A 27,816-nucleotide genomic window follows, 5' to 3' on the forward strand; every position below is an offset into this window, starting at 1 on the left:
GTGGCATTAAACTATGTGCATTGAAAGGCGCATCAAGAGCTGGCATCAAGGATCGGCACACAATATAGGAAACTACGTGGCACACAGAGGAGCACTAAGAGCTGGCACTCAATATAAAGAGGAGGAACATTTATACTAACAATGAAGAAACAGCTAGACTCATACACGTGTTTGACTCTTCTAGCTTCTTATAGTCTGAAGCTAGAAGAGCCAAATAACAAAACTCTGCAAGGCCTAAAAATATTTTTATTATTAATAATATACTTTTTTTTAAAAAAAAAGAAATCAGCAACGCGTGTATATTCATGTAGTGCACACAAAGACGTCAATTTTCACACTCCAAACAAATAATGTGGATCAGTAGGAGCCGTCAAAAGAAGAGGAGCAACAAACTCTCAATAGCATCAATGAAGCCGTCCGGATTTCTCTCAGGAACAGCCAAAACATGGTCAGAAATGAAAGAAAAACATTCCATGATTGATAGGACCTCTAGTAGACGGCCTGTAGTATTCTGTCAGCAGCAATCTAGTGTTCATCGATCTTCCCGTCATCCGACGGCATTACGTCATCGCCAGAAATTATGCTCCGTCCCAACGTACAAGTGAATGGACGTCAAACTAACACACGTTTAGCTTGAACTATTGAGATTAATAACTACTTCCATGCTTCTTCGACCCCCCTCTCTTTCCTTTTTTTTTATATATATATATATATACTTGGCGTCGTGTGTTAGATCGAGTGAAGAAGGACACCCCCGGGTTCGCTTTTTGTTCCGCTCTCGTTTAAACATAGAAAAGATGCTAAATGGGGATGTTTAAGAGGATGCCAAGAAGTATAAAGAGGGATGTAAGGCCCTTCTTTTATCTTAATGAAAGAAATAGCTATTAAGTGGGGTGCATTTTAAATAAGGACGAGGGATATGGCGTTTTAATGCGTTAAGAAACAATTAAATGTGGGGCCTACGTGCGCTACGTGAACATTATTTTAATTATGAAGACGAAGTTTTGAATGGGAGATTTATAAACAGATTAACTACAAAAAAGTGAAGGTATAGGGCCTAATAAATGAGTAGGCCCTACATCTTGTGTGTAAGTAGACGTGTCAGGGAAAGAAGAGAGTGTGTTCACTGCATCTTTTAGTTTAAAATTACGAAGAGAATCTGTAGAAAGGCTTGAAATATATATTATATTTTAAAAAGTAGGCATAACATGAGGTAGTAGGTAAAGTAAGCATAACACATGGGTAGAAGCAAAAACTAGGCATTAAATGAAGGTAGAAGGTAGATAATAGGCGTAATAAGAAGTTAGAAAGTAGAGAGTAGGCATAACACGAAGGTAGAAGGTAAAGAATAGGCATAATGAGAAGGTAAAAGGTAGAAAATATGAGTGTGAAGAAGGTAGAAGATAGAAAAGAGGCATAACACGATGGTAGAAGGTAAAGAATAGGCATAATGAGAAGGCAAAAGGTAGAAAATATGCGTGTGAAGAAGGTAGAAGATATAAAAGAGGCATAACACGAAGGTAAAAGGTAAAGAATAGGCATAATGAGAAGGCAAAAGGTAGAAAATATGCGTGTGAAGAAGGCAGAAGATAGAAAAGAGGCATAACACAAGATAACAGGCATAATAACAAATTAAAATATAGAAGTTAGGCATAGAGAGAATAAAGTAGAAAATCGACATAATAAGAAGGTAGAAGATAAAAGATATAGGATATAAACGTATGTTATCTATCAGCATGCATTCAAATTTTCTAAGGCACAGTGACGAAGGATAGTATTGTTTAATTAATTTCATAAAAACGAATAAATAATAATTTAAAAATATGGAGTAAAATGTTAAAAGAAAAGACATCAGAGTAGATCAAAAAATGTGCTGTTCTCTTCACGCTATGACATTAGAGACGACAGACGAAGTGAGGAAGAGTCAAAAGTGTAAGTTCACTTCAAGACCAAACAGTAAATCAAGATGGCGGCAATGTCTAGGAGAACATGTGTAACGTAACGTTATCGGTCCAGTCGACGAGTGACACATGATGAAAGACGAGAAGTCAGCACAGGGACAGCTCTTCTAAGGAATGATCTTTCAACATTTTCTATAGAAACTATACACTTTTATTTTTTTACTTGGAATTTGAGCCTTTTTTCCGAGCCTTTTTGTTTTTGATTTTTAAAATCAAACAAAGGCTACGAAAAAATCGAAATCGTGACACGTTAGTGTGAAGCGAATAATTGTAAGTGGTGGAGGAGAAATTGTATTGTTGCGTCAGTGTCACGTAGGCATTTTGGATGCGGACTTTCTTCCAGATGTGCTGTGACAAATTAGACACTTGGAGAGAAGGTAGCCATTGTTGGTGACACACATAAAGAAAAGTGGCTATTTTATCTTCTTCACCTCGAACTGTGCCACAACCTCCCCTTTGTGGGCACAGAAAAATCTGACAGAGACACGATAACAATAGAAATTGTTAAACAATAGTTCGAGTCTTGAAGTCTACTTAATTATTGATGAGTTCCCCCCTTAAACAATCTATTTAGTTTGATACGCGACTCCGCCGAGGCCTCATTTACCATAGGGCCTTGTGACTAAATCGAGTGTCGTAAGTGTTGTTAATAAATACACCTCATTCGGTTTGTAACTAAGTATGCCTCACTAAGATTACAACTAATTGTACAAGGGCCTCAAGTCAAGTCTTGTGGGTAAATCGAGTATTGTAAGTGTATGCCTTATTCTCTAGGCCACTTCATCGTTTACAATTAAGTATGCCTTCATTAAGATTCTGCTTAATATGCCTAATTTAAATTGTAGCCGAATATGCCTCACTCAGACAGTAGCCAAATATGCTTCATTGTTACTTTAGTAGAGATTAGTAACTATGTATTGCAACTAATTACACCCCATATATATACACTGTAACTAAGATTGAGTTTTGTAGCCAAATATCTCTACTAAGTATGCCTCATTTAGATAAAGACATTTATTCATAGGTACAGAGAGGAAGGGGGGGAAGAGAAAAAATTGCAGAAGTTAAAATGGGATAGAAAGTAATGACGTAGCAGACAACCACATATTATAAGGCAGTTGGTGCCAGTCTGGTAGGGACAGGATCCTTTCTCCGCCCATAGGCATTCTGAGTTACCCTTAGAGGTCAGTGGGCGTGAGTTGTGGAGTATTATTTTCGTGGCAGGTCTTTATTGGCTTAGAGAAAAATTCCAAAGCAACATATGCCACCCTCGACGCGTTACTCTTGTGTAGGTGGTCAAAAGAATTACCGACTTCTTAACCTGACATGTCGAGTGTATAGAAAATAAAAACACTTCTTCCGCCTGTGTGTGTTGTGATTTAAAGAAGTTACTTCCACTTACGTCATTCACCCTCAATCCCTCCTCCCTCCAGGCCAGGACCTCCGTGGATAGTTTGTTAAGAAGTTGGCAAACGGGTAAACCATCTCCCCCCCCACGCATCAAAATAATTATGTCGTCTTTCGTGGGTCCTCGATTCGTGTCTTAATGAAGTGTTTGCCTTTGAATTTAGGGATCGTGAGGCTCTTTAGTAAGGTCTAATTGAGTTTAGACAGAGCCTGTAGGCTCTACAGAGGTTTTAAACAGGGTTTAGATAGTAAAATACTTAAGAATAACGTTTAAAAAAGCCTGTTTTAGCAGACGAATTAAACGCAAATAAGGCTAAAAACATCCTCCTTCAACACCCGAGCGGGTTACTACGCGTAAAAACACGAAAATGACGTGCCTAAAGTGGAGGGAACCGTTAGAAAAACCCCGAAAAACTCCAACCCGAGACCATCTTTTGGGCGCTGAAAACGACCCAAGGTATATTTTTTTTTTACACGGCCCTAAAAGACCCACTAATTAAAATAACAGAGGGAACGAGAGAGGAATATTTTACAACACTACTCAATAATAGAAGAGCAGTTTTGGTGGAGCCGAACACACACACACAAACCTGGTAGAGGTAGAGAGAAGGGGGAACGTACAGAGGGAGGGGGGGAAAAAAGAGCTAAATGAAGTCATTACTCAGGCTACTTAAAATCAGCCACAGTGACAATTATCTGGCTAATTATGAAATGAGTCCAGTTGAGATAGAATTGATTTTAATTGACGCGACACAATACTGAATACTAATTGAAGGGACCTTCTATCTGATCTTTCATTCTCATCGCGTGTATAAAAGCTACAGACGGGGTGTTTATGCAAATTTTTTCTTACAGCCCATAGGTTATCATTTATTACATTAAACGTCATTAATTACTACTCGTTATTCTACAATTCGCTCTCTTATTACCTTTTAGTACAGAGGGGTGCGCCCGATTTACGTCTTCTCTCCTCCAACTTTAAAAACTTCTATTTTATTTTATTTTTTTTTTTCTCTTTCTTTCTTTAAGCCGCGATTTGCCACGGTTTATCGCGGTTTGCGAAAGATTTTTATGGTAGTTATTTCGATTTATCGAGGGTTTTGAGTCATTTATGAGATTTTTGGAGATTTGACATAATTTATAAGGGTTTCGGAGGATTTTAACAGGCATTTAGTAAAGTGTTAGCATTTAATAAGTTGTAAGCATTTGTGAGGGATTCCACTGTTTGTAAGGGTTTCTGTTACTTGTAAGGGCTTCTACTATATCTGAGGTTTCTGATATCTGTAAAGGTTTCTAATTGTAAGGGTTTCTGTTACTTGTAAGGGCTTATACTATATCTGAGGGTTTCTGCTATCTGTAAGGGTTTCTACTGTTGGTGAGGGTTTCTACCGTTGGTGAGGGTTTCTACCATCTGTAAAGGTTTCTGCTATCTGTGAGGGTTTTCACTGTTTGTGAGGATTTCTACTATTTGTGAGAGTTCTTCAGGCTCATACTTTGTAAAGATTTCTATATTTTATGAGGGTTTCACATGAAGTTTTTTAATAGTTCAACATGAGTATTTACACCCGATTCATGAAAGACTTTGAAAGTTTGACGCAATTTATAAAAGTATTCACTATTTATGAGGGTTTCTACGCTTTATCAGTGTTTAACATAAGTTATTTGGAGGTAATCGCAGTATTTACAAAGGATTTTAAAGGTTTTTCATTGTATTCTCTGAAGCAGTGTTGCTGAGGGTCAAACGAGAAATGGCGGATTGAAAAGCGTTACAAAAAATGTGTAGATCACTTTTTATCTACATTAGTAATTGGGACAATGTCAACTTGGATTCGAGGCCTTAATGAAAGCGTGTAAACAGGGAACGGGTGTCCTTGTTCGTGTCTTGCAACGAAAAGTCCATCCCACCACATGGAATTTCGATACCTTAATCAACAGAGAGATAAAATGTAATTTTAAAAGGCCTCAACGCGTATAATACAGAAAGCTGAAGGCCTTAGAAGGATCCCAATCGAGGCCTCTTGATAAACTTTCACATTTATCGAATAAAATATAACGAGAAACAGGCTTTAATTGTGACTGAATCAGCCTTATAATAATATAAGCCTTATTAAGGCTTAAATGTTAAAAAAAACATCTGGGAAACTCAAAAAAATGGCATTTAAGTCGAATTTTTAGATGAAAAATCCTCCAAAAAATCACTTCACACTTATAAATATTTGACGTGGGAAGAGAAAATTTTAAAAATATAACGTGTAATTTTAGTGTGAAAATTTGTGAAAGTGTAGAAAAGTTGTTTGGACAGAAAGTGCACGCGACCTTCACCCAAATTTCGCAAGAAGCCTGCTTGTTTGTGTGTACGTGTGTGTATGGTGCAGATTGATGTGCCAAGAAATGCCATCATCTTTGTGAATTTATGACCTGACACTAAATGGGGGGAGGGTGGAAAGAAGCAGACAGTACTCGGCAATGTCGACAAACCATTTCTGTGACCCGACGATCGATACTCGATCCGTTGACCGACATCAAAGTTAAACATTGTTGTGACTACCTTCCTCTAACACCCCTTCCACGTTAAAGGCATTTTATAACTGCTTCCATCCCCTTATATATAAGGGAAAGATATTTGCTGAAACTTTGTCTTCACTCCCCCTGTAGGCCTACATCCCTAATTGCATCACTAGAACTCTTATAGATTTGCCTCAATGGCGTTTGTCCTCTTATGGTTGAACGGATGAGTGGACGTTAATCAAATTTGGTATTCGCCTGGCTCTCGAGCCCATTAATCACCCCCTAAACAAAATTTTATCCCTGATAGTTTTATACACGTAACTTTAACTGTATGCTATACACTCCAGTGCCCATTTTTTTTTCTGTAAACACAAAACAACTCTGTGTCGAAACACCCTGTGGTACCCCCTTGTATCTATCCAGCCTGAGGGATTGAAAATATTTTTTAACACGCAACCTAATTAAGGACCTCGTGAGAACACCTATCGAGGAATTTTATTCGAAATGAAGTTAACAGGGAACCTAGTCTCAGGCCTAGATACAAACGAAGCGGGGGAGGTCGTTGTACGTGATGTGGTAGATATGAGGTTACCAGACACCAGACGGCATTGTCACGCAACGATTACACATAAGAGGACCCCGGTACGTGAAACATAACAATCTGGTTCGAGTCTCGTGCGTTTAATGTGCAACCCATGTCACGTATTTATCTCTCTTTCGTTCTAATCTGGTTCCCCTGTCAAACGGGCCAAGAACATTACCCAATACAACAGGAGACGTTACGTAATTCAAACAATCGCTAACTCGGATCTTTGTGCACCATTGTTTAACGTCGAGACCCCCCACTGTTTTCCTACCCCACAATAGATACAACGGTAAGTGAATAATCGTGTTAAATGCTACTATAGTAGTAATGAGTAGTAGTGAGAGCGTTACGGTACCCGCAAACGGGGGGTATTTTAGGGGGTGAGGGTGTATATATCTTCGTTACGTAGATACACCCCACATCTGGTTAAGGATATTGTAAGGTATACTCCCCAATCTCGTAGTTGTAAGTTCTAAAGGTTAGTAAGGAGCCACCGGTTGTGCTGAGGAATGATATCTTCAGGAGCTCTTAGTAAACAGAGATATTAGGAAAGAAAATGTAAAAATGGAGGCTCTTACTGGCATTACTTTGTTATCAGTCTCTGTGGGTGACAGGGGTGACACGTAAATGGTGGCAGCAGACACCCAAACAGCACCTCTCTGACAAGGATCATCTTTTTTCCCCACCTGGGTAATGTCCGCGTCGGGGAGGGTGTTGAAAAAAAGCTATCAGAGGAGGCCGCGCGGGCAGGTAGAGAAGCAAACAATGCCGTTATCGGAGGATTTTCTGTAAATGCGAAATCGATAGCGTGGATCCGGGATTCGGCATCTAGCCTAGAAGCACGTGTACACACACTCACACACTCACACACACACACACATATACAACTACACACCACCACCAGGCGGTGGCGGGCGAAAAACACAAGTCAGGAAATGCAACTTACCCGTATTCCAGAGCAAGGTGTGCCACTCGGTTAAGCCCAAATGCGCTTTAGTGCGCAGGACAGGCCGTCCGTTTTGCAGGGTGGCCACTGGCATCGAGCAATGATGGCGGACGAACCGTTCGCCCAGCCCGCTACTTAGCTAATGAAGGAAGGGCCGTTGCACGACACGGAAGCGTTACAGCGCCCGATGATTTGTGGCCCGTCATTAACGTCCACCGGATGAAAAATCGAGTTGACTGAGTGACGGAGGGGGTGACCCGGAGGGGGGGAAAGAAAGGAGGGAGGGAGCGGCAATCCCCGGTCCTCCCGAGCCATCCGCAAGTTTAGTTTTGTGCCATCGAGCAGCTTCTTTCGACGTGCCGCGGTACGGCACACACAAACTGGCACAACACACGCGCGCTTCCCTACTTTCGCCCCTCCCCCGGCAGACGTCGAGCTGGGACGCCATTGGACGGGCGCCGGTCACGTGACCGAACCGAAATGGTCAGATTTTGTTATCAATCCAGAAATGCACCTCAATGCTGGCCGAATGCAAGACGAGTGGCCGTGTGAGATTTCCAACACGGGTTTACCACCGTCACACAGCGCCCATGTCGCCTCCTCCTACACCTCCACCTTGGCGACAGTGGGCTACGTGCACTGGATTACTGCGAAACTGAACAGTGGATGTGGAGGGAGAAGAAGCTCAGCACACACCAAGAAACCAGCATGGAGACTGGGTGCGAAGCCGGGTTTATCAACAGTCAACCGTCCATGGCTGAATTTATGACAGCCCTGCCTCATATCAATGAAACGTTTCGGCCGAGCTCATCAATCAACGGTCCGGTCATGCCGCCACCTACCCTGTGCCAGCTCGAGAATGCGAATCAGCTGCAGGTCTGCGCCGGTACCCCAACGTCCCCTTCTCCACCCGGCAAACACGCGTCGGGAAATGGTTACAACGTCTCCGTACCGGAGTACCCATGGATGAAGGAGAAGAAGACCACGCGTAAGCAACACCAAGGTGAGTTGCACCTTTATCAATCACCCCACTGTCTCCTCTGACGTCCATCCATCATGACCTTTGCACTCTGCCACGCTCGGGTCGAGTCCTCTCCTCTTCCTCCACGTTTTCTTTTTTATTTTTTATTTTTTCCTCACGTGCTACCCCCGTCTCTACCCTTTTTTTTTTCTATCCCGCTCGTCCGGCTCCGATGACCGTCTACGTTGGCGTAACCATGGTAGCGGGTAAGATTTATTAGTTCGGGTTTCGTCCCCCTCCTTTGTAACGCCGCTCGCCTGTCGAATAATTCGCTTATTACGTTTCTCTCGCTTCCCCCGTCCCCCGATATCGCGCTAGGGGCACTTTATAAGGGGGGAGGAGAGGTAGTCGGGAAATTCCGTCGTTACGCTAATGATAAAAGCCATGAGTTTAGGTAGGGGCAACCCCGGGTGGTTTGTGTTTACGACTCTGCCCGAAAAACCTCCCACAGCTTGAAACGTTTTTCTCACCCCCATCCGAAGTAGAGAGGGATTTTCGGGCTTCAGCTAATTTCTGGACACCCGAAATAGATCGGGTGGCGAATTGTGGAATGTCGGTGACCCTCGGGGCACGTGGGGGATATTGAAAAAAGGCCCGGAAGCTCGGTAGAGCCCCCCTTCGTCGATTGTGTGTTGAAAGGACGAGATTTATCACCAGAGAAGTAGACATGTCTGCCGGCGCTACTTCTATGTTGACAATGAAACACGAATTATTCGTTGGGGTAATAAAGGCAGTTTGATGTTGATGCCCACATATATCATCGGGGGCCCCCTTCTAAACGTCTAAATCTACGCACGTGCCTCTTGCTCTTCCTTCTTTACCCGTTCGCTCGCTAAAAAATCCTCTGTTTTTGTCGTAAACAAATCGGACCTTCTACTTAATTTACGGCCGGGCCTTTCCCGGTTGCTTAAGGCCTCGGAATATTAAATAGGCCTCATTTTTCGAACTCATTAAACGTAATTGCGGGGTGTTTAACTTTAGGCCTGGGAATGATTAGTGTAATGAGTGGAATTAGAAACGATTTTAAAAACCGATCGGAAGGCTATTCTCTAGACTTTACAAAGGCCCTAATAATGTAGGCCTCTTATGAATTAATTATTTATTAAATAAGCCTCAAACTTCTCGAAGAGGCTTTTAAGGAAAGAGTTACTACGTGGTAATTTTCTACGCTTTAATTGTGTATAACGCGCGAGGCCCTTAACTTATTTAAATATTAAATAAAGGCCTTAAAGAGTAATGGGAACGCTTCGGGAACTTAACTAGGCCCTTTACGAATTAGCTACATCGTTATTTATCTCTTAAACACACCACAAAATAAGGTACGAGGTTCTTAATACGAGAGATCCCAAGGGTGTCTTACATAACAATCGCCTACCCCGTTAATCGCGTATAATGCGCTGGGGCCCCTAACCTATCTAAATGACATAAAAGGCAATTTTATAACCGTATCGGGGCATAAAATAAAAATTATTACACCATTTAACGGACGTTAAAAGGGAGGAAAGAAAAAAAAACACATGATAAAGCGCTAACGTCTTAATCTCCCGATTTCATTAGGTACACTTCTAAATTAATTAAGCGAACGAGCAAGGAAGGAAGGCTACTACTCGAAAGGCCTTAAAAAAAAATAGAAGGCTCTAACGTAATGCGTGTAAGTAAGAGGCCTCGATTGCACTTTGATCGATTGAAGGATTTAGTTTGGTCCACTGTTCCCAAATAATTCTTTCTCCGATGTAGGAAGGGGGGATGTCATTGGGTAGCAGCTTAGCCTTATAGACTATCCAGGCTTATTGAAGCGTGCAGGATACTTTACGCTCGCGTGAATCAACAAAGTATAGTGTTTACTACAGATACACATCTTGCTATTCTGCGAAATGACTTATTTTTGGTTCAGACAATAATATACACAAAAGTGGACCTCCTAATAAGTGAAGAATGATAGACAATGCGCACCCTTCACGCTATGAAAGAGCCTGTTTTTTTAAACAAAAGGCTTTAAAATATTCGAAGGATCAAGGCTCATAAAGGCAGGAAAGGCTCGAATACAACAGGAGACAAAGCGGCGCGCTTTCTTTTATTTAATATAAGGCTTCAAAAGCTTATAGGCCTTGGAGTAGTGTGAATAGATCTAAGTTTAATACGGAGCCTGAATGCTTGTAATCAGTTAAGAAGACGATGGTATAAGCCTGAAATCACTTAGGATATCCCGAAGGCATAATTTCGAAATGGTAGGCTTGAAAGGCCCTGGCGCTATCCATCAATGTAACACGAGGGAGTTATAAGGGCTAGTAGCATCATCACCGTAGCTATGGTAATCGGTCACTCACGGCGGGGTAAGAACCCGCGACGTATACAGAATGCCGCCTTGTATACCTGGGGTGTCTCATAAATAGGAAATTTTAGGGAGTCCAAGCCGAACACGTGACGGCCCCGGTTTTAAAATTTTAATCAACACCCCGGTGGTCAGGACTAGCTAGGAGGGACAATTAGCGAACAAGAAGGGGGAAAGCAAAGTTAACGGCGAATTTGATGGAGATGGATGAAGGGGGAAGACTGTCATGTCGTGGTTTCTCAAGCCCATCACCCTTACAATGACAATGCCAAGACCTTACGTGTCATGTTGCCTCTACAGAGAAAAGGCACGGGGTATTTTCTACTACTTGATCTGTTTTTTAATCACCAAAGATTGGCTTCATTCAACAGACAGAATGAGAAAAAGATATTATATATGTATGTTAATGAAGTCAGACAAACGGATTGACCCCGTGATTTACGTCGGATAAATAAATGAGGAGTAGGAAATTCTTTTTCTTTCTCTTATTTAAACTCTGGATTTTTCCTTAAGCTATAGGAAAATTTTATTTATAATTAATTCTATAAGGGCATAACAACGGCCTATAGGCATTTTTTTTCAAATTTTAAGGCATTGTTTAAGGCCTAGTAATATTTAATGAAAGATGTGTTTCCATAAAAGCCTATAGGAAGACACTAAAAAATAGGGTAAGTCACGATGCCACTTCAGGGTAGATGATCCAAACAATAGGGTAGAGATACCCAAAAAGTAAGAATTTAATCTGTCACAATCAGGCATTAATTGGGGTAGAGACTCTAAAGATGTTTCAGAAGTTATTATTAGGCATTAAATAAGAGAGGACCCCCGAAAATTAACTTTAAAGTTTATCATGTGGTACGTCTTTACTATTAAGACTAGACATATTCACACTAAACATCATGTTGATCAGGATATTTAACTCTAGGATAGGGTTGTGATTATCAGTATTGTTTAACACTACAAGATATGTTAAGGATTCTATATTAACATAATTAATTCTAAAGGGGTTACTGTCTGCAAATCTTTCTTTAACCCCCTCGGAGGATTATCCTGAAGTTCTTTATCTAAATATACAACCTATTAAGGATAATCCTCAAAACTCACAGAAGGTTTCGTGAGGTTCTGTACCCGAATATTTAACTTGTAGAGGGTTACCTTGAGGCTCTGTACCCGAATATTTAACTTATAGAGAGTAAACTATAGAATTCTGTATGCCGCAGGGGGTTATCCTGAGGTTCTGTACCCGAATATTTAACTTGTAGAGGGTTAACTGTAGGATTCTGTAAACCGCAGAGGGTTATCCTAAGGATCTATACCCGAATACTTAACTCATAGATGGTTAATTTGAGGATTCGGTAAATTTTAGGGGGTCATCTTAAGGTTCTGTATCCGAATACTTAATCTACCAGATGGTTATCACGAGGATTGTATACCAGAATATAGAGCAGACTAAACTAATTAAGATACTACATAAAGCATTAATGCCTACACAATAAATGACATTAAAGCATATTTCGGATATAATTATGGGGAGGAATTTTTCATTTAAGCAATACACTAAACAATCAGCGATTAGTGTCGACAGCGCTTAGTTACCATTACGGTCACGAGGTTTTGAATTTTGCGTGATGAACGATGGCAGCACGCATTTGTCGGCACGTGCCACGTAACTATTATATCGATGACAGAGGCCCCATATAAATGACTTAATGCCCCATAAACGCTATTTTTATTAATACAGATCTAATTAAAGTAAAGGGAGTGCCACACACACATACACACACACACACACACTGGCTTTTACCTTCTGTGTGCCGCGCCCCGCGCTGACGTCAGCAAACAAGCCACCTGTAGATAATTCCGCGAATGATGTGCATGGCGAGTCCCGCGCATTCCATGTCGTCGACGATGTTGACATAGTAGCATTAGCCATAGGGATGAACCAAACACTTAGTTCGGGTGAGTTCTTTTTATTTTTTTTCTTAGTAAAAATAAACAATTTTGTTACTGTAGTAACACTGGCAGTTTCTTAGAATTGTCCTTTAAGGCAGGGGTCAAGTTTAAACGCGGGGGTAGGCACGTCTGAGGGGGGTTGTCACTGTCTCTTCTCACTCGAAAAGTCCATCTTCCCACTACCACGGTAACAAAATAACTTGCCTGGTAGAATTTAATTAGTCAAAAAGGCCTTCTGCTGGTGTAAAGGAGGTCGATGCTGCTATAGGAACCAAAAAAAAAAAAAACACCCCCTCTGTGTTGTTTACTCTTGTGTTCCCCCCTCTTAGGAATGCGATTCGTACTATCGCAGGAACGAGTGATTAAAATTCTCCTCTATCTCTTTATGCTACTATGGTAACAAGTAGTTTTCTTCTGTAATTTACTAGCGTAACATCTACAGAAGTAACTAACTTTTCCCCCCAAATCCTTTATGATTTTACTACCGTAATAACAATTCAACCTTAAACACAGTACCAGGCCTATTCTAGTAGTTACGTTTATAGATCTATAAAAGTGTCATTACTGTTACACGCATTAAAAACTCAAACACTACCATCGTAACCATGTTAAAAACTAGTTTATTTAAAGATCTGTTACTCTAGTAGTGTAAAAGTAAGCGAAAAACAGCGTAACACACTATAGTAGGCCTGAGTGAATTAAGGTTTTTTGGAGGAGTAAATTGGATGTTGATTAATAGTGTTTTTTTTTAAAAATATAATTAAAGTAACATCAGTCAGTTTTATTAATTGCTATTACACTAGTATAAATAATGACTTTTTGACAGAATTCTTACGTTACTTTAGAAGATTTACGGTTATTATCTACGATCACATCTCGACTCGTGTTACAGGCTTTAACAATGTACTACTATAGTTTTAAATTGTTACTATATTAGTTTATAGTTCTAAAATAACGTAACATAATCGCTAGAATTTGATACGTTACGTGGCTGAGAAAACGAACAGACTATGCTGTTATATGTATATAAAAAACTGGTGGTTGTATTGCTTTAACAGTTATATTGTTACTGTCCTGTTACGCTGTTACGTTACTACAGTATTAAATTGTTGATACTTCCCAGTAGTGATAAATGGGATGAAGGAGTTAATAGTTCGATGGTGAATAGGTGAATAAATGCTATTATAGTGTGAACAATTGCAGGAGTAGGTAGTGTTATAGACCATAATGTAGTAGCGTAACACATGATGATGGTGTTAATATGTAGTAGATGTACAGTAAAGAGTAGGTGAATTACCTGAAAACAATGCATGTAAAAAGGTTGGTAGGGGGATTGATAGGCCTTAATCAAGTGATGGAAAACGGCATTTAACTTCATTCGTTGAGCCTGTAGGCACGAACAGCTTACCTTATTGACTTAGGTAGGCTATCATTATCGGTATAATTACCACATGACCAGGTGTAATTATTATCCAAGTGCTAATTAGTAGTTGCAACTTCGTTGGTTATTATCCTTCTCTTTCTTATGCTAATTAGTTTGCATGGAGAGTGTCTTTCTTCTCTTGTGTTGCATTCTTTGTGTCCTCTGACAGTTTGATAAAGTCGAAGATAGGGCCTTCACTTGTATATTTTTGTTTATGATTTGTGTACCTTACGTCAACACTTCTGTTTAAACACAGGAAAAGCAAAGTGCATCTGTTTGTGTAAAGTTTATCCTGTGTTTTTTTTGTTTTTCCTTCCCCTTCCTGTGTTATGTTGCCATGATTTATGTCTTCCAACGATAAGCAAGCGCCTGTTTCTGTTTACAGTGCCTATAGGCGACTCGTGTTTAACGTCATCTTGACGTCATAATAATTTATACAGTTGGATCACACTACAGTTTTTTCCCATCTCTGTTTACTCTGAAGGCTAACCTAAAATTTTTAAAGGCCTTTTTGGACTTATTTCCTTTTCTAAAGCTAAAAAACTGAGTAATATTTCCATCTCTATAAAGTGATTTATTTCCCCAATTTATCTGCTTAAGCCTGTTTAAAACATGAGCCTGATCAGACTAATGAATAAATGCTAATGCTACTTGTCATATAAGCCTGAATATAGAGATTATAAACGATCTCCCTGCCGAGCCTGATCATTATTGAAACTCTATGTGTGTAGCCTTTTTAAGCCTGAAATTCAACACAGTTAAACGTACGATTTTATACGTAAATAATAAAATTAAGGCATTTTTAAGTGTTTGAGATTAAAATCATTTTCTAAATCCTTAAATAGAATGTTGTTTAAAAGATATAAGAGGCCCTTTTACACAATCTTTAATCAGCATTATATTTGGATTTATCAGGCTTATAAGCCTTTCAGATTCTTTCTAATCCAATTCTAATGCCGTTTAGAAATTCTCAAGGCTCAAAAGCCTTTCTAAACCTCCACAATTCTTACTCTATCAGAAAGCATTATCGAGTACAAATCTTTAAAGTCAGGCTTATAGAAGCCTTTCGAAAATCCCTGTAATCATACTCGACGTTGTTTAGAAGCTCTAACAGGCTCTAAAGCCTTTAAAAACCTTTCTAATTTAGATCTATCAAACTGAGAAACCTCCCTAAACCTCTCTAATATAATTATCATCCTACTTAAAGATTTATCAGGCTAAGTAAGCCTTTAAAAATCTAGAAGGTTCTCTAGCTTCAAGGGACCTAAAATTTCATCTTAGGCCTTACTAAATACAAAGAATTAGGCCTTAAATTTTCTTCCAATTTAAAATTTGACAAGCATCTGAGAAGAATAGGATATTTTCCTTTTTTTTTTTTTTTTTTTATAACTTTGACACTCTCTCAAATAAATTTAAGCAACGGTTTTTGTTTTCAAAGGCATTATTATTTTAAAATTAAACAAAAAATACCTCACATAAAATTAATAATGAGGTATATTGTTGCCTACACTTTTTCCTTTTTTTTTTTTTTTTTATTTTCCTTTTTCCTCTTTCCTCCCTCCTCCTTTTTTCGGAATAAAAAAGTGATGTACGAGCTTCTTCTGGCACTTTTACAAAAGAAATGATGCCAACAACACAAATACACCCAGGTTGTGTGACATCAGACTTCTCTCTTGGTTCTCCAACACACGTCATTTGTCTCCCTCTCACTCTATCTATCTATCTTCTCAAGGATATTTATCAATTAAATATGCAATTTTTAAAACACCACGTATGAAACCACACCTTGTAAAACACTACAAACACTACCGCTATTTGCATATCTACCATCATAAGTTTAACAATTAATTAAATTTACCATTTCTCCTGTTCTAAATAAGTGTTTTATTTTGAAAGGGTGAACTTATTAGGTGTTTAGACAACTAATAATTACCTTCTTTCGGGTGTTTAAATTCAAATTGTGCACTTGAAACGTACATTTTTGTTACCCTGGTGTTTCAACTAGTTTCTATATTTATCCAAGTGTTCTAAATTTACACCCTTATTGAAGTCTGAATTGTAAGTTAGTTTAGTTTTCTCTTGAGAAAACAATACTTAAGTGTTGGATTCTATAGTAGATTGTGTCTATGAGTAGATTATTCTGTTGTGTAGGCTGTGTTGTCTGTTGAATTCTGATCAATACACTAAAATTCTAATTGTTGGTTCCTATGTCAAGTAGTAGATTAACAGTTGGACCCTATTGAATACATCTTCCATTTATTCAACCCCATTGAGTTCAATATTAACACTAAGGTTTAATATACTCCAACATTAGACTCTACTGAGTTCAACACTACCATTAGACACTACTGAGATGAGTTCAACACTCCCTAAGCTCTATCATTAGGCTCTACTGAGTTCAACATTGTCCAGGGGCTCTGGTATATTAAACACTATAGACGTAGATCAATTTCTAATTGTTAGACTCTATTGTCTTTAATAGTAGGCCCTATTGACTAGACAAACTTTTAGTCGTTAGGCTCTACTAAATTGACCAAATTCTAATTGTTTAAGGCCTCTTAAGTCCTCTCGATCGAACCTAAATGTTGGACTGTGTTAAAATTTATCAGATACGTCACCATATCTAGTGTTTATGTAACAGGTTTAAGGGTCACGTGAGCACATTTTTACCTTATAAAGTCACCAGAAACAATAGATCTATAGAAGGGAGGGTGCAAAAACACAACACTACTAAAAAATTTCCATCCAAAAAGTCTACTTTAAAGCATCATTTTCTCGTCTCTACTGTAATAAACAACACAAGAATATTAATTAATATTCTTTTACTTTTAAGGAACACAATAAATGATTAAGTGGTATGCCTTTTCGAAAAAAGGCGAAAAAAGGCAGGCAAGATGGTTCCTAAATTACTTAACCAACACTTCATTTCTTCATAAAACTATAAAGAAAAACACTATATTGTTCTGTTTCATAAATTTATTAACATAATAGGAGAGGATAATAATCGCTAAACGTACAATTTACACTGTTATAGCCTGCAGGCTTAGGCTACTACACTTCCTACTTGTTGACCTTCTGATTTTGTATTCTGCTCACATTAACCTTCTTATCGTTCCTTTATTTATGATGTTTTCGACATCTGTTCCTCTAATAAACTAATAAAAATGCCTCCAAATTTTAATTATCGTTTTTTTTTTTTAAATTTTAATTATTGCCTGTGCCTTTTTTTATGTGCCATTTGTTTAAAAAATATCATTTTAATCCAGGATTTGAGTGTTAAATTACAAAGGTGTAGGATTAATTAAAATTCACGTACGTTAAAGCTTCCATTGAATGAGCCTTAATATTTTAAGGCAATATTTAAGGCTCTAATTTGGCAATTGAATGTAAAATACAGTATTGTGATATTACTCTTCAAGGAAGATTTTCGATCGGAATTATAATATTGAGCCTTATTTTTTGTTTAAGCCTTATTTTATATACTTTATTTAGTACTTTAAATTAAGATTATAACGTAATTAAGGCATTAATTTTAAAAAATACTTGTATAGAATTGCCAGAAGTCAAGTGCGATATCGTGCCTTGTAACTCGTGATTATGAGGTTTGAAGCCTTAATAAATTTAATATTATACACTTATATGAGCCTTAATACTATCTACTTTACAAAAACTATACTACTTGAAATTTATGGGTCTCTATAGCTGTAATAAATAATAGTTTATGAGGCCTAATCACACAAACTTCTACGAATTCTATAAATTTACGAGGCCTTTAAACTTGGCAAAAAAAACTGATAAAGCCTTACTTTAAGCCTTAATAATTCTACAATTTTAATATTTATATTACGTTAAAACACGACATCATTAAAGTTAGAGTAGCCTAAAAGTTTAACTCATTTGTATCGCGCTTTCCTATAAGCCTTTTTCTCAGAGCCTTCTGGTGCCTTAATGATAAGACTTTTTGAGCCTTTCTGATAAGACTTCTCAGGCTTTTCCGCTGAATCCTATTAAGGCTAATTTATAAAAGGTCTTAAAATCCTTCGTTTGACGCCTCCGACGAGACAAATCTCGCCAGCCTTTCTTTAAGGCCTGAAAAGGTCCCACTGAAAGGCTCAGAAGATCTGGCTCGACAGAGGTTAATATTAGACCAGTATAAATATTAATGTAGTTAAAAAGGATGTAGTAAATTGGCAAAATGCCCTCAGTCAGTGCCTACTCCTCTCTAACTAGAGGTACTATATTAGTGCACACAACTAAGTAATAAATGGCCCCTTTACGTGGCAAGAGGCTAATTTATGCGGTGTCTTTCTGACCTGTCAATCATCTTTTCTTACAGCAATTTACTGTCATGTAGATGATCTTTGTGTCAAGTACTAAATTTGGCACTTCAGCACTTAATACATTCTTCTAACTTCACTCCCCTACAACAGCATCGTTTCTATTATTAAACACCGAACTTTTACATCCCCCCGATGACAAATTAATGCCCCCCCTTTTTTTCTGTTAGAAAACACAAAGAAGACAGTACCGATCTCGATCTAAATTGATTCCGGATCGTTCTGGATCAATTTAGATCCACTAAAATGTGGATCTGAAGTACAGTTTAACGTTAAAAGCTACGGTTTTTATCAGGGAATTCGTTTCTAAAAATACGATTTTAATTAATTAATTAATTATATTTTTATAAGAAATTGCTAAATTTTAATCCAAAATATATTTCGATATTGTTTTTTAGAAGTTATATGTAAATTTTTTACGTTAAAACAGCGGAATTTTAGAAAGAAATTATGTAAAATCGAGGATTTTTTGGTTCAAAAAATGGAGTAAAATTGGGAATTATTTGGAGTAAAATCGAGGATTTTTTGGATTAAAAAATGGAGTAAAATTGGGGTTTTTTAAAGACTAGACGTGTGCTGAAACTAAAAATTTCTTAAATAAAAACACTAAAATCTAAAGTTAAAAGCATATTTTCGTCGTTAAAAGTGAGCTTAAATTGTAGACTATAAATAATAAAGACTATAACAAGAGATTTTTAGAATCACAATGAGGTAAAACCAAAGGTTTTTTTTTTTTAGATTAAAAATAGAGAAAAACAGTGTAAAGTATCAAATTTTTGGGGACAGGTAGCTTTAGATGAAGATCTAAACCCTCCAAACCCCCTGAAATACATCAAAATACACGGATTTCTCCACCCCAAAATTAAAATTTGACACCGAAATTAGGTCAAATTATATAGTAGACAGCGTGTAAAAAATTGACATTACTGAACTTCTATAGGCCCACTTATTTTAGACCTTAAAACTGATGACAATAGCCTTAAAAAACGTTAATATTTTTGGATCTTGAACTAAATTTAAATAAGTTACGGCGTCCCAACTGACAAAATTCATTCAATTCACTTTATTACAGAGCTTATTAAAAGTCCACAAAGCCTTCCCCCTGACAATCCATTAAGGGCCATTTTTTAACACCCGAAATGACCAAAAATTAGCTAAAATGGATCATTAATGGTTCCATTAAAGTGCTAATACGAGCCTCCAGGCTTGTGTTAAGGTTATAATTTTGTAAATTCTAGTACCGAGTCATCAAAATTTTGATTATAGACTTTGTAGAAATATTGCCCATAGGCATTTTTTAAAAAAATTGTGATAAAGTAGGCATTTTTTATAATACATGGGTATTGTCACTTGTTCTTCGGTCCTTACCTAATGCGTTACAAATGTTAATTGTCATGGGCTATAAATTAGTGATGAACTACAAATTATGTCTTGGGTTATGACTGCTTCTTGTAGTGTGCTTGAGGTCAGCACTGGGTGATACTTTGGTGTCTTTTGAATTGGTGTTAGGCTTTGTATGATTTTAGGAGTGTGCTTTAAATTGGTGAGGGCATAAGTGATTTTGGAGGGTCTAGTTTAATCTGGTGAGATCTATGAGTGATTCTAGGGGTGTAGTTTAATCTGGTGAGGTCTATGAGTGATTCTAGTGGGTCTAGATTTATATGGTGATGGTTATGAGTGATTCTAGTGGGTCTAGATTTATATGGTGATGGTTATGAGTGATTCTAGTGGGTGTAGTTTAATCTAGTGAGGTCTATGAGTGATTATAGGGGTGTAGTTTAATCTAGTGAGGTCTATGAGTGATTCTAGTGGGTGTAGTTTAATCTGGTGAGGTCTATGAGTGATTCTAGGGGTGTAGTTTAATCTAGTGAGGTCTATGAGTGATTCTAGGGGTGTAGTTTAATCTGGTGAGGTCTATGAGTGATTCTAGGGGTGTAGTTTAATCTAGTGAGGTCTATGAGTGATTCTAGTGGGTGTAGTTTAATCTGGTGAGGTCTATGAGTGATTCTAGGGGTGTAGTTTAATCTAGTGAGGTCTGAGTGATTCTAGGGGTGTAGTTTAATCTGGTGAGGTCTATGAGTGATTCTAGTGGGTGTAGTTTAATCTAGTGAGGTCTATAAGTGATTCTAGTGGTTATAAACTGGTAGTGTTGTGAGTGATTCTCTGGTATTAAACTGTGAGTGATTTTTAGTGGGTTTAGTGATGTGCTTGAATATAATTTAATGTGTTATAAGTTAGTATTGGGCTTTAAGTTATTACGATGATTTGCTCTAAATATGTCCAATTAATATGCTGAAAATGTTCTTTATATGTTGTCATAGCAATGTTTTAGTGTCATGTTAAGATCCGAGAATATCACTAATATACTAAATGCTGTTGGGTAATGAATGATTTAATAATATTTCTATAAATTAGTTACTAGTGTTGTGCTATGAAAATTATTCATATCTCAACACTAGTAATAGATAGTAAACGAGTGTTAAGCATAGTGTAATTCAATAATGTTCTATAAATTGCTAGTGATATAATGCAACGTGTTAAATACAATATTAGTGTGTAAATATACTCGAATAATGTGCTAAAAATATTATTGATACGATGTTATGGAGTCAATATTATTAAATGATACGATACAAATGTTATTAATGGTGTGCTACTCCCATGAAAGTCTAATGTTATCCGTTTGGTTCCTGGATAATTCTCTTCCAAATGAATTTAGGTGGTGTGTAATGATATAAGGAGCTACAAAAAGACCTTATTTTCCATTACCTAAATATAAAAACGTGTTTGTAACCTTACTTCTAGCATTTTTTTACGTGTTAGTGTGTATTCTCCAGTGCTAGATTAACCAATAGGTAAATAAGACAAATGTCTAGGGCCTGTAATTCGGAGAGGCCCGGCTATTTAAAGGCTGATTAATGACTAAGATTTCTTTACAGTTTATCATAAGTCGTTAAGAAATGTTTCTAGGCGTTTAAATTAGCATATTTCGCATTTACAGTAGCTACAAACTAGACATTTGACACGCTAAATTATAACTTTTTTAAGGACCTTAAAGGAGTTTAGAAGGTTATTATCGTTGTGTAGTCCTCATTTAATAACTTAATTCCTTAATAAAATAGTCCTATACAAATTTTAGACATCGTTTAAGTGCACTTTCGTGTGAAGATTAAGTGATCAATAACTGAAGTTAAGGACCACTAATAATGTAACATCCTCGTAGATATCTTTCAAATTTTAATAGTTTAAGGGGTTTTTATAGGTTTACACCTTTAAAAATTAAGCGTTTAGACCCCTATTTTAATGCAATATTCAACAATTTATCGTTAATAATCTTCGAGGCTATGCATGAAAAAAAAGGGTGTTACAGATACCAAAATAACTATACAGTAAGCTATTCTTAAGCTTATAGTTCTTAGAATTTCGCAAAATTCTCCACCCCCCTACTGTTCGAGAGGGGGGCCAAGTTGTTAGTTGGGTTTTTTTCATTAACGTGATATAAAATAGTAGGCATTGTAGTTGGTATATAATCCATGTAGAAAAATCAAGGCTCGAGGCGATCTTCACAGGAAGCCATTTGCATAGAAGGGAGGGAAAAAGTTTTCAAACCTGCTCGGGTCAACGGAGAACAAAACACTGTTTTTTTTTCCGATGGAGTACCTACTTAAAGGACCATTTATTGTCTGAATTCTTTTAGCCATAAAGGTACTGAAGGACCGTCCAGCCGTGCAGCATCCATTCATTCATGGATCCAGGAAGAACCTTATATATATAGTCTCCACCTACAGATTGCCCTCATCCGGCATTATTTTTAATGTGTCGGGATGCCGCTTCCTCCTAGCTTCCTGATTCGTTTAACAGTAAAACCGTTTATGGAGTTTTTACTTGCCAGTCCGTCCTCCAACATGCTCTAGTTGTCGACGAAATGATTCCATTGCAACCAAGATTCAACCCCGGATTGAATTTGTCTTTCAATTCTTATTTAGTGAGCTTCTATGACTTCTTTGACGCTTTGGCCCCCATAAATGATCGCTGGTTGAGTGATATTTATTAAGTCAATCAACGTCAAAGTTGAAAGGTTGTAAAGTGAAGGCGGTTTTACTATTTTTAGTAGTGCCTCAGTTATTGGTTCCTCCTCATCCCAATCTACTTCTTGGTGATAAATGATATTGAATTATCCTTTTATCTCTCGATTTGATTATCTTTTAATCCTTACTAATTGAATGTCCGCAGAAGAGAAGCGCTTGAATATTTTATAAGGGGTATAATTATGCTGCACCTTTAAAAATCGTTCGTCACTTGATGAATTAAACCGCATTCGAAGAAAACTGGATAAAGTCCTAAGCCTTTAGGATTAATCAATTACATTTAAGGCTTTTAGGCTTTAGTTTTACTCAGATTCAATCATTTCCGAGAAGAGAATCCTGTTTTTTTTTTCATGTGTAAAGGTGTTCTGACTCGTTTTTTTCACGTTATCTCGCTAATTACTCTTTGTTTTTGAGATATTTTGGTTAATTATAAGCTTTGATTAAAAATTTAAGGCTCAATTAAGGCATTAAGGCTTAAACTAAGTTGTTTTAGAACATGTAAAATGTATTTTTGACTTTAAAAAATGATAATCTATCTTTTATTCCGGATGAAGTAATGGATAATTTTTTGCCTTTATTAGCCTGAAAAACGATTAATTACATTTAAAAAAGGCTCGGATTCCTAATTACATCTTTTAATGTACGTTTAAGGCGTTAATTAAGTTTTACCAAGCCTTTTTATTATACTGTACAGTACATATTAACTTATTTCTACGGATTTTTAGCGAGAAGAAATAATTGCTTTTTTAAAAATTACTACTAAATTAAGCCTGTAGGATATTAAATTAAGGCTTTACTTTTCAGTTGTGTTAAAATTCGCATCGCTTTAACACTTAATAACGCTACAAATACTCGTTTTTTCTAATGTAAATACCTTTACATTGTAGTGTGTAGATGTTATCTAAGCCTTAATAGGCCTTATTTAATGAGTTTTGCCTACGTTTTAATCGAAGTATTTAACTTAAGGCTAAGGCTAATGTTTAGCAGAAAGGCTAAATAACTTATTTTCATTCTTAAAGGAAACTTTTTGGGTGTATTTTTCTATTTTTAAAGTGAACATTTTTGGAAACATTCTCCAACTTTTTTAGACTTCTCGAGATGGGGGATGGAGACGATTGCGTGAATATAAATGTGTAGAGGAACAAAGGCGAACAGGAAGACGCGATTACGTAGTCGTAAATTCGTTTATCATCGACCTTGACAATCATTAAGCGTCGTGGGTGTCACAACATAGGAAAGAACACCTCATTGTTGTCACACGATCTCCAGATGACGTGAGAGACCTCCTCCTCCACCTCTACAGGAAACAACCCTTCCCCCTTTCCTTAAAAATTATGCACAGAGGAAAGAACACACAACAATATACGATACTAAAAGAAAGTTAGGCCCTTAATGTAGTGTACTGCGTGATAGATACCTCCCTATTGTGGGGGTATCGCATGAAACACGCACTCCCTACATGCTTAAATATTGAAGAATGCTACCATGACACACAATATATGATATTAAGGGTAAGTCACGCTCATAGTGTATAGTTATATTGTGGGAAAGCCACATCTCTAGTATGAGGAATTATGGAAAATTTGTCAGGGTTGAAGGGGCTATTTTAAAGCCCTCAATAGGATTTTAAGGGAAAGATACATAACTACTGTGTAGTATTGTGGGAAAGGTACACCTCCCAGCTTAAAATATAGCTTAAAAATACAGTCTAGAATGAGAAATTAAGAAAAATACACCAGATTTAGAAGAGAGTTATTACCACTCTTATACAAAGGAGTAGTTAATTTTGGAGTTAAAAATTATCACTGCAACACCAGAAAAAAAAAATGGGCATTTTAGATAGGAAAAAAAAGAGTGCAGATTAAATCCCCCCAAACAAAAATGGAAGAGAAAGAAAGAGGAGGGGTGGAGAGAGGAAGACAAGAAATCTCTGCACCTTTCTGGATTTCGACTCCAATCTTCGAGATCACTTGGGAGCAAAAGGGAAACGGTGGAGAGATCACGAGCGTTACTATGACAACGATTGGAAGAGACAGTGGGAGGATTTTTTTCCAAGTCCGAAGTTGATTTCTTCTCCTTTTAAATTTCAAATGGCGATCCCTGATGGGCAGCGAAAACAAACGGGACGATACAAGATGACAATACTCGTGACATGCAGCGGACATGATGGACTTGATCGATATCGAGAATAGTAGGAGTGCAGGGGTCAGCAACCTTTTACTCTCGATGTCTGATAGTTGCTACCTGTCCCGTTTACACTCTACAAACATTTATAACTAATTATTAAAGGCGGGGTTCGATTACCTTTGCTATAAATGACGTTTAGAAATGCTTACGTTGCTCTTATAACTGTCGTGGGTTCGTACCTTAAAATAATATGCCCCGGTTTTTCTTCCCAAGTATGGTGACCTTCTCTATAACACCTCATGATGCTCTACAGGATTATTACACACGCGAACTATCTCTCTGTCACGGGTTCTTACCTTAAATATGTCTCTCCAAATCACTTTTAAACCATATTAGTATTATTCAATACAATTAATTGGGGTATTCAATAATTTGGACGTTTAAAAATAAGGATTTTTGAAGAAGATAATTAATAATATAACACGAAATTTTGTTATTAATTAACCTTTGTTACTTAACTACTTCTTTTCTAGACGAGTCAATTAAAAATGTAAAAGGTTATAATTAAATGGTTTCGAGATATTCCACTCCTCTACGCTTGAACTGTAATGTTCCAATGGTTGCCCATAGGCTGTGCCTATTTTCTAGTCATTACACTTAATGCTGGACCTATTAAAGTATCATGAATTGTTTCAAGCGCTTCATTTTTCATTCATGTGATACGGATGCCCCTACTTTACCAATTCTTTTTTTTTCCTCTGTATATCGGCTCTAATAGAAAACCCACTCCACCCAAAACACAAAGAAGTTAAACCCCGCACTTTTGTAATTGCTAGAGGCTAAATATATATATATATATATATTTGGGTCCTAACACACCCAGGACGACAAAAAAGTAAAGTTTTCTATACGAAATGCCCTCTAGAATTTTGCGGAAATCGCCTTCTAGAGTTACCAAATTTGTAGGACAACCGTTGGAAAAAAGTGCCTTCTAATATATGTCACACATGTAATGAATGTCAGGGTGATCAAGTCTACATTTATAAACTTTTTATAACCTTCTACGCCAAACCAGTCAGTAATAGGACCTGTCCTTTAGGTTTTCTTCATTAAAAGAACCTTTCCGCTGATAGAAGAGATAAGCCCTCGAGGGTGTTCCTCGCCCTCGTATGCTGTTTATCGTTCAGAAAATTCTCTCCCCCTCCCTCAAATATACAGGATGTAGGCATTAGTTAAACCCAGTTTAGATTTTTCTTTATTTTCCCTTACTAATGTCCTTTTTTTTTTTCTTTGGTTCCTTTCAGAGAACAACGAGAATGGGATGCCACGACGTCTTCGAACTGCTTACACAAACACACAGTTGTTGGAACTGGAGAAGGAGTTTCATTTTAATAAATATCTGTGCAGACCCCGGAGGATAGAAATTGCAGCATCTCTGGATCTAACAGAGAGACAAGTGAAGGTGTGGTTCCAGAATCGTAGAATGAAACACAAGAGGCAAACTATGATGAACAAAAATGACGATAAGAATGGGGATGCGGGAAGTGATACCAAAGACTCGGATTCGGATCGTGGCCCGCCCCCACCTTCTAGAACGCCCGACGGGGACCAGAGTAGCAACAGCGGGACCAAAGAATGTACCTCGACTGGTACAACGCCTCAAGAAAGCACAGCGACTCCGGAAACGTGTTGCAGGCCCTCGAGTCCCAAAACAGAAATTCTAAAAGAAGTAGAGGCAGAGGAGCATCTGCAGTCACCCGTGACGGTGAGCTCTACACCGGTTCATTCTTCATCCCCCTGTAGTCAAGGTGACAGAAGAGGAACGCCGCAAGACATTCAGGATGTAACTGCTAATGCAACTGTGGCTCATACTGTTATATGCGAACCACCTGTAACTACTACAGCGGCAATTAGGAACATATGCCCTGTGACGGCGCCAGATAAAGTAATGAGGGTTTGCACCATGGAGGGCACGAGCACTCATTGTCATCAGCCGTGTAACACATTATCTCGCACACCACCTGGTGGACAGGCAACTAGCCCGGGCAACGGATATTCTTCACAGATGACCCAATCTCCCAATTGCCAGAGATCCAGACTGTATCCCTCTTACACGGATCCGGCCATCACCTCAACGAATTACACACAGAGAGGTCCTTCACCTTCTATGTCCAGTTATTGTTACAGAACGTCACCTCCTGCATCTCACCAGACTTTACATCCTCCCCAACAAATGGACAACGGTTACACGTTCCACGGGAGCTACAAAGTTACACCACCTCCTGTTTATTATCCAAACTCCGGTAGAGTGCCTCAACAATCTCCTAATGGGTGTGTGCAATCACCACCCATGTATACAGTGCAACCGACAGCCATACAGAACCACCGCGGACAGCCTAACAATAATAACAGTATCATACAGAACAATCCAATCCAACAAACCAGCCAACAGCAAAGGGTACCCATGCACCAAACCAGGCAGTACTACCCTGTGGAGCAAATGAGCAACCAAACCTTATCTCCCTCCCCTCATCCATATCTACAAGACTATAGGGGACAAACACCCGAATATAATTCTCGCAATTATGCAAATTACGAGGCGTTACCTACCGAAGATCACTACAACAATATGGCACCGGCAGGTAACGGCGAATTCTGTTACGCTTCTTACAGAAACGACTATACTGGGGAGGACATGATGCCATCGGGTCAAAACATGTATTACGACATGAATCAAGGTTCCGGCAACCGAATACCAGATTATAGTGCCACTGCACCCAAACAGACACTCCAGACGTCTAACTATTACGAGATGAATAACGTGGCGGATACAGCCGCCATGTCCAACTATACCAATCCTAACATGGCGTCGGAACAGTACAGTGGGCAGTGCACAGACTCGGGTGATCTGAGTTATAATTATAACAATTATTACGACAACGGAACTTATAACAATAACACAAACAATAACATGCAAAATGCAAGTGGTACGAACGACTTTAACTTCTTGAACATCGCCAACGACTATTCAGCACCCGAGTATTATCAATTGAGTTGATTTTTGACATGAGGAACATTATATAAAACTTTCGTGACGACCGCTATCGTAACAAAAAAAAAAAAAAAA

At 38.0% G+C, this 27,816-nt stretch overlaps 1 protein-coding gene across 3 annotated transcripts; it reads left to right on the plus strand.

The window, feature by feature from the left end:
* Window positions 1-744: 744 nt before the first annotated feature.
* LOC111630693 (homeotic protein proboscipedia-like) lies at window positions 745-27,816 on the plus strand. 3 transcript variants are annotated; one of them, XM_023374836.1, is made up of 2 exons: window positions 745-846; window positions 25,994-27,816. In XM_023374836.1, the coding sequence occupies exon 2, from the start codon at window positions 26,011-26,013 to the stop codon at window positions 27,745-27,747; it is 1,737 nt and encodes a 578-aa protein (XP_023230604.1). In that variant the 5' UTR covers window positions 745-846; window positions 25,994-26,010; the 3' UTR covers window positions 27,748-27,816. The 3 variants fall into 3 exon arrangements, with proteins under 3 accessions (XP_023230604.1, XP_023230602.1, XP_023230603.1); XM_023374834.1 differs by lacking the exon at window positions 745-846 and adding an exon at window positions 7,563-8,411; XM_023374835.1 differs by lacking the exon at window positions 745-846 and adding an exon at window positions 12,557-12,720.

This window comes from Centruroides sculpturatus, unplaced genomic scaffold, assembly GCF_000671375.1.
Source record: "Centruroides sculpturatus isolate CEXI.00-Female unplaced genomic scaffold, Cexi_2.0 scaffold570, whole genome shotgun sequence".
In the NCBI taxonomy this organism is placed as follows: domain Eukaryota; kingdom Metazoa; phylum Arthropoda; class Arachnida; order Scorpiones; family Buthidae; genus Centruroides; species Centruroides sculpturatus.

Bases quoted from the DNA above. Each gene is read 5' to 3' on its own strand.
- LOC111630693 (XM_023374834.1), top strand. From the start codon at position 8,075: ATGTGGAGGGAGAAGAAGCTCAGCACACACCAAGAAACCAGCATGGAG. The intron at 8,412-25,993 runs GTGAGTTGCACC...GGTTCCTTTCAG, and splicing joins CACGCGTAAGCAACACCAAG to AGAACAACGAGAATGGGATG.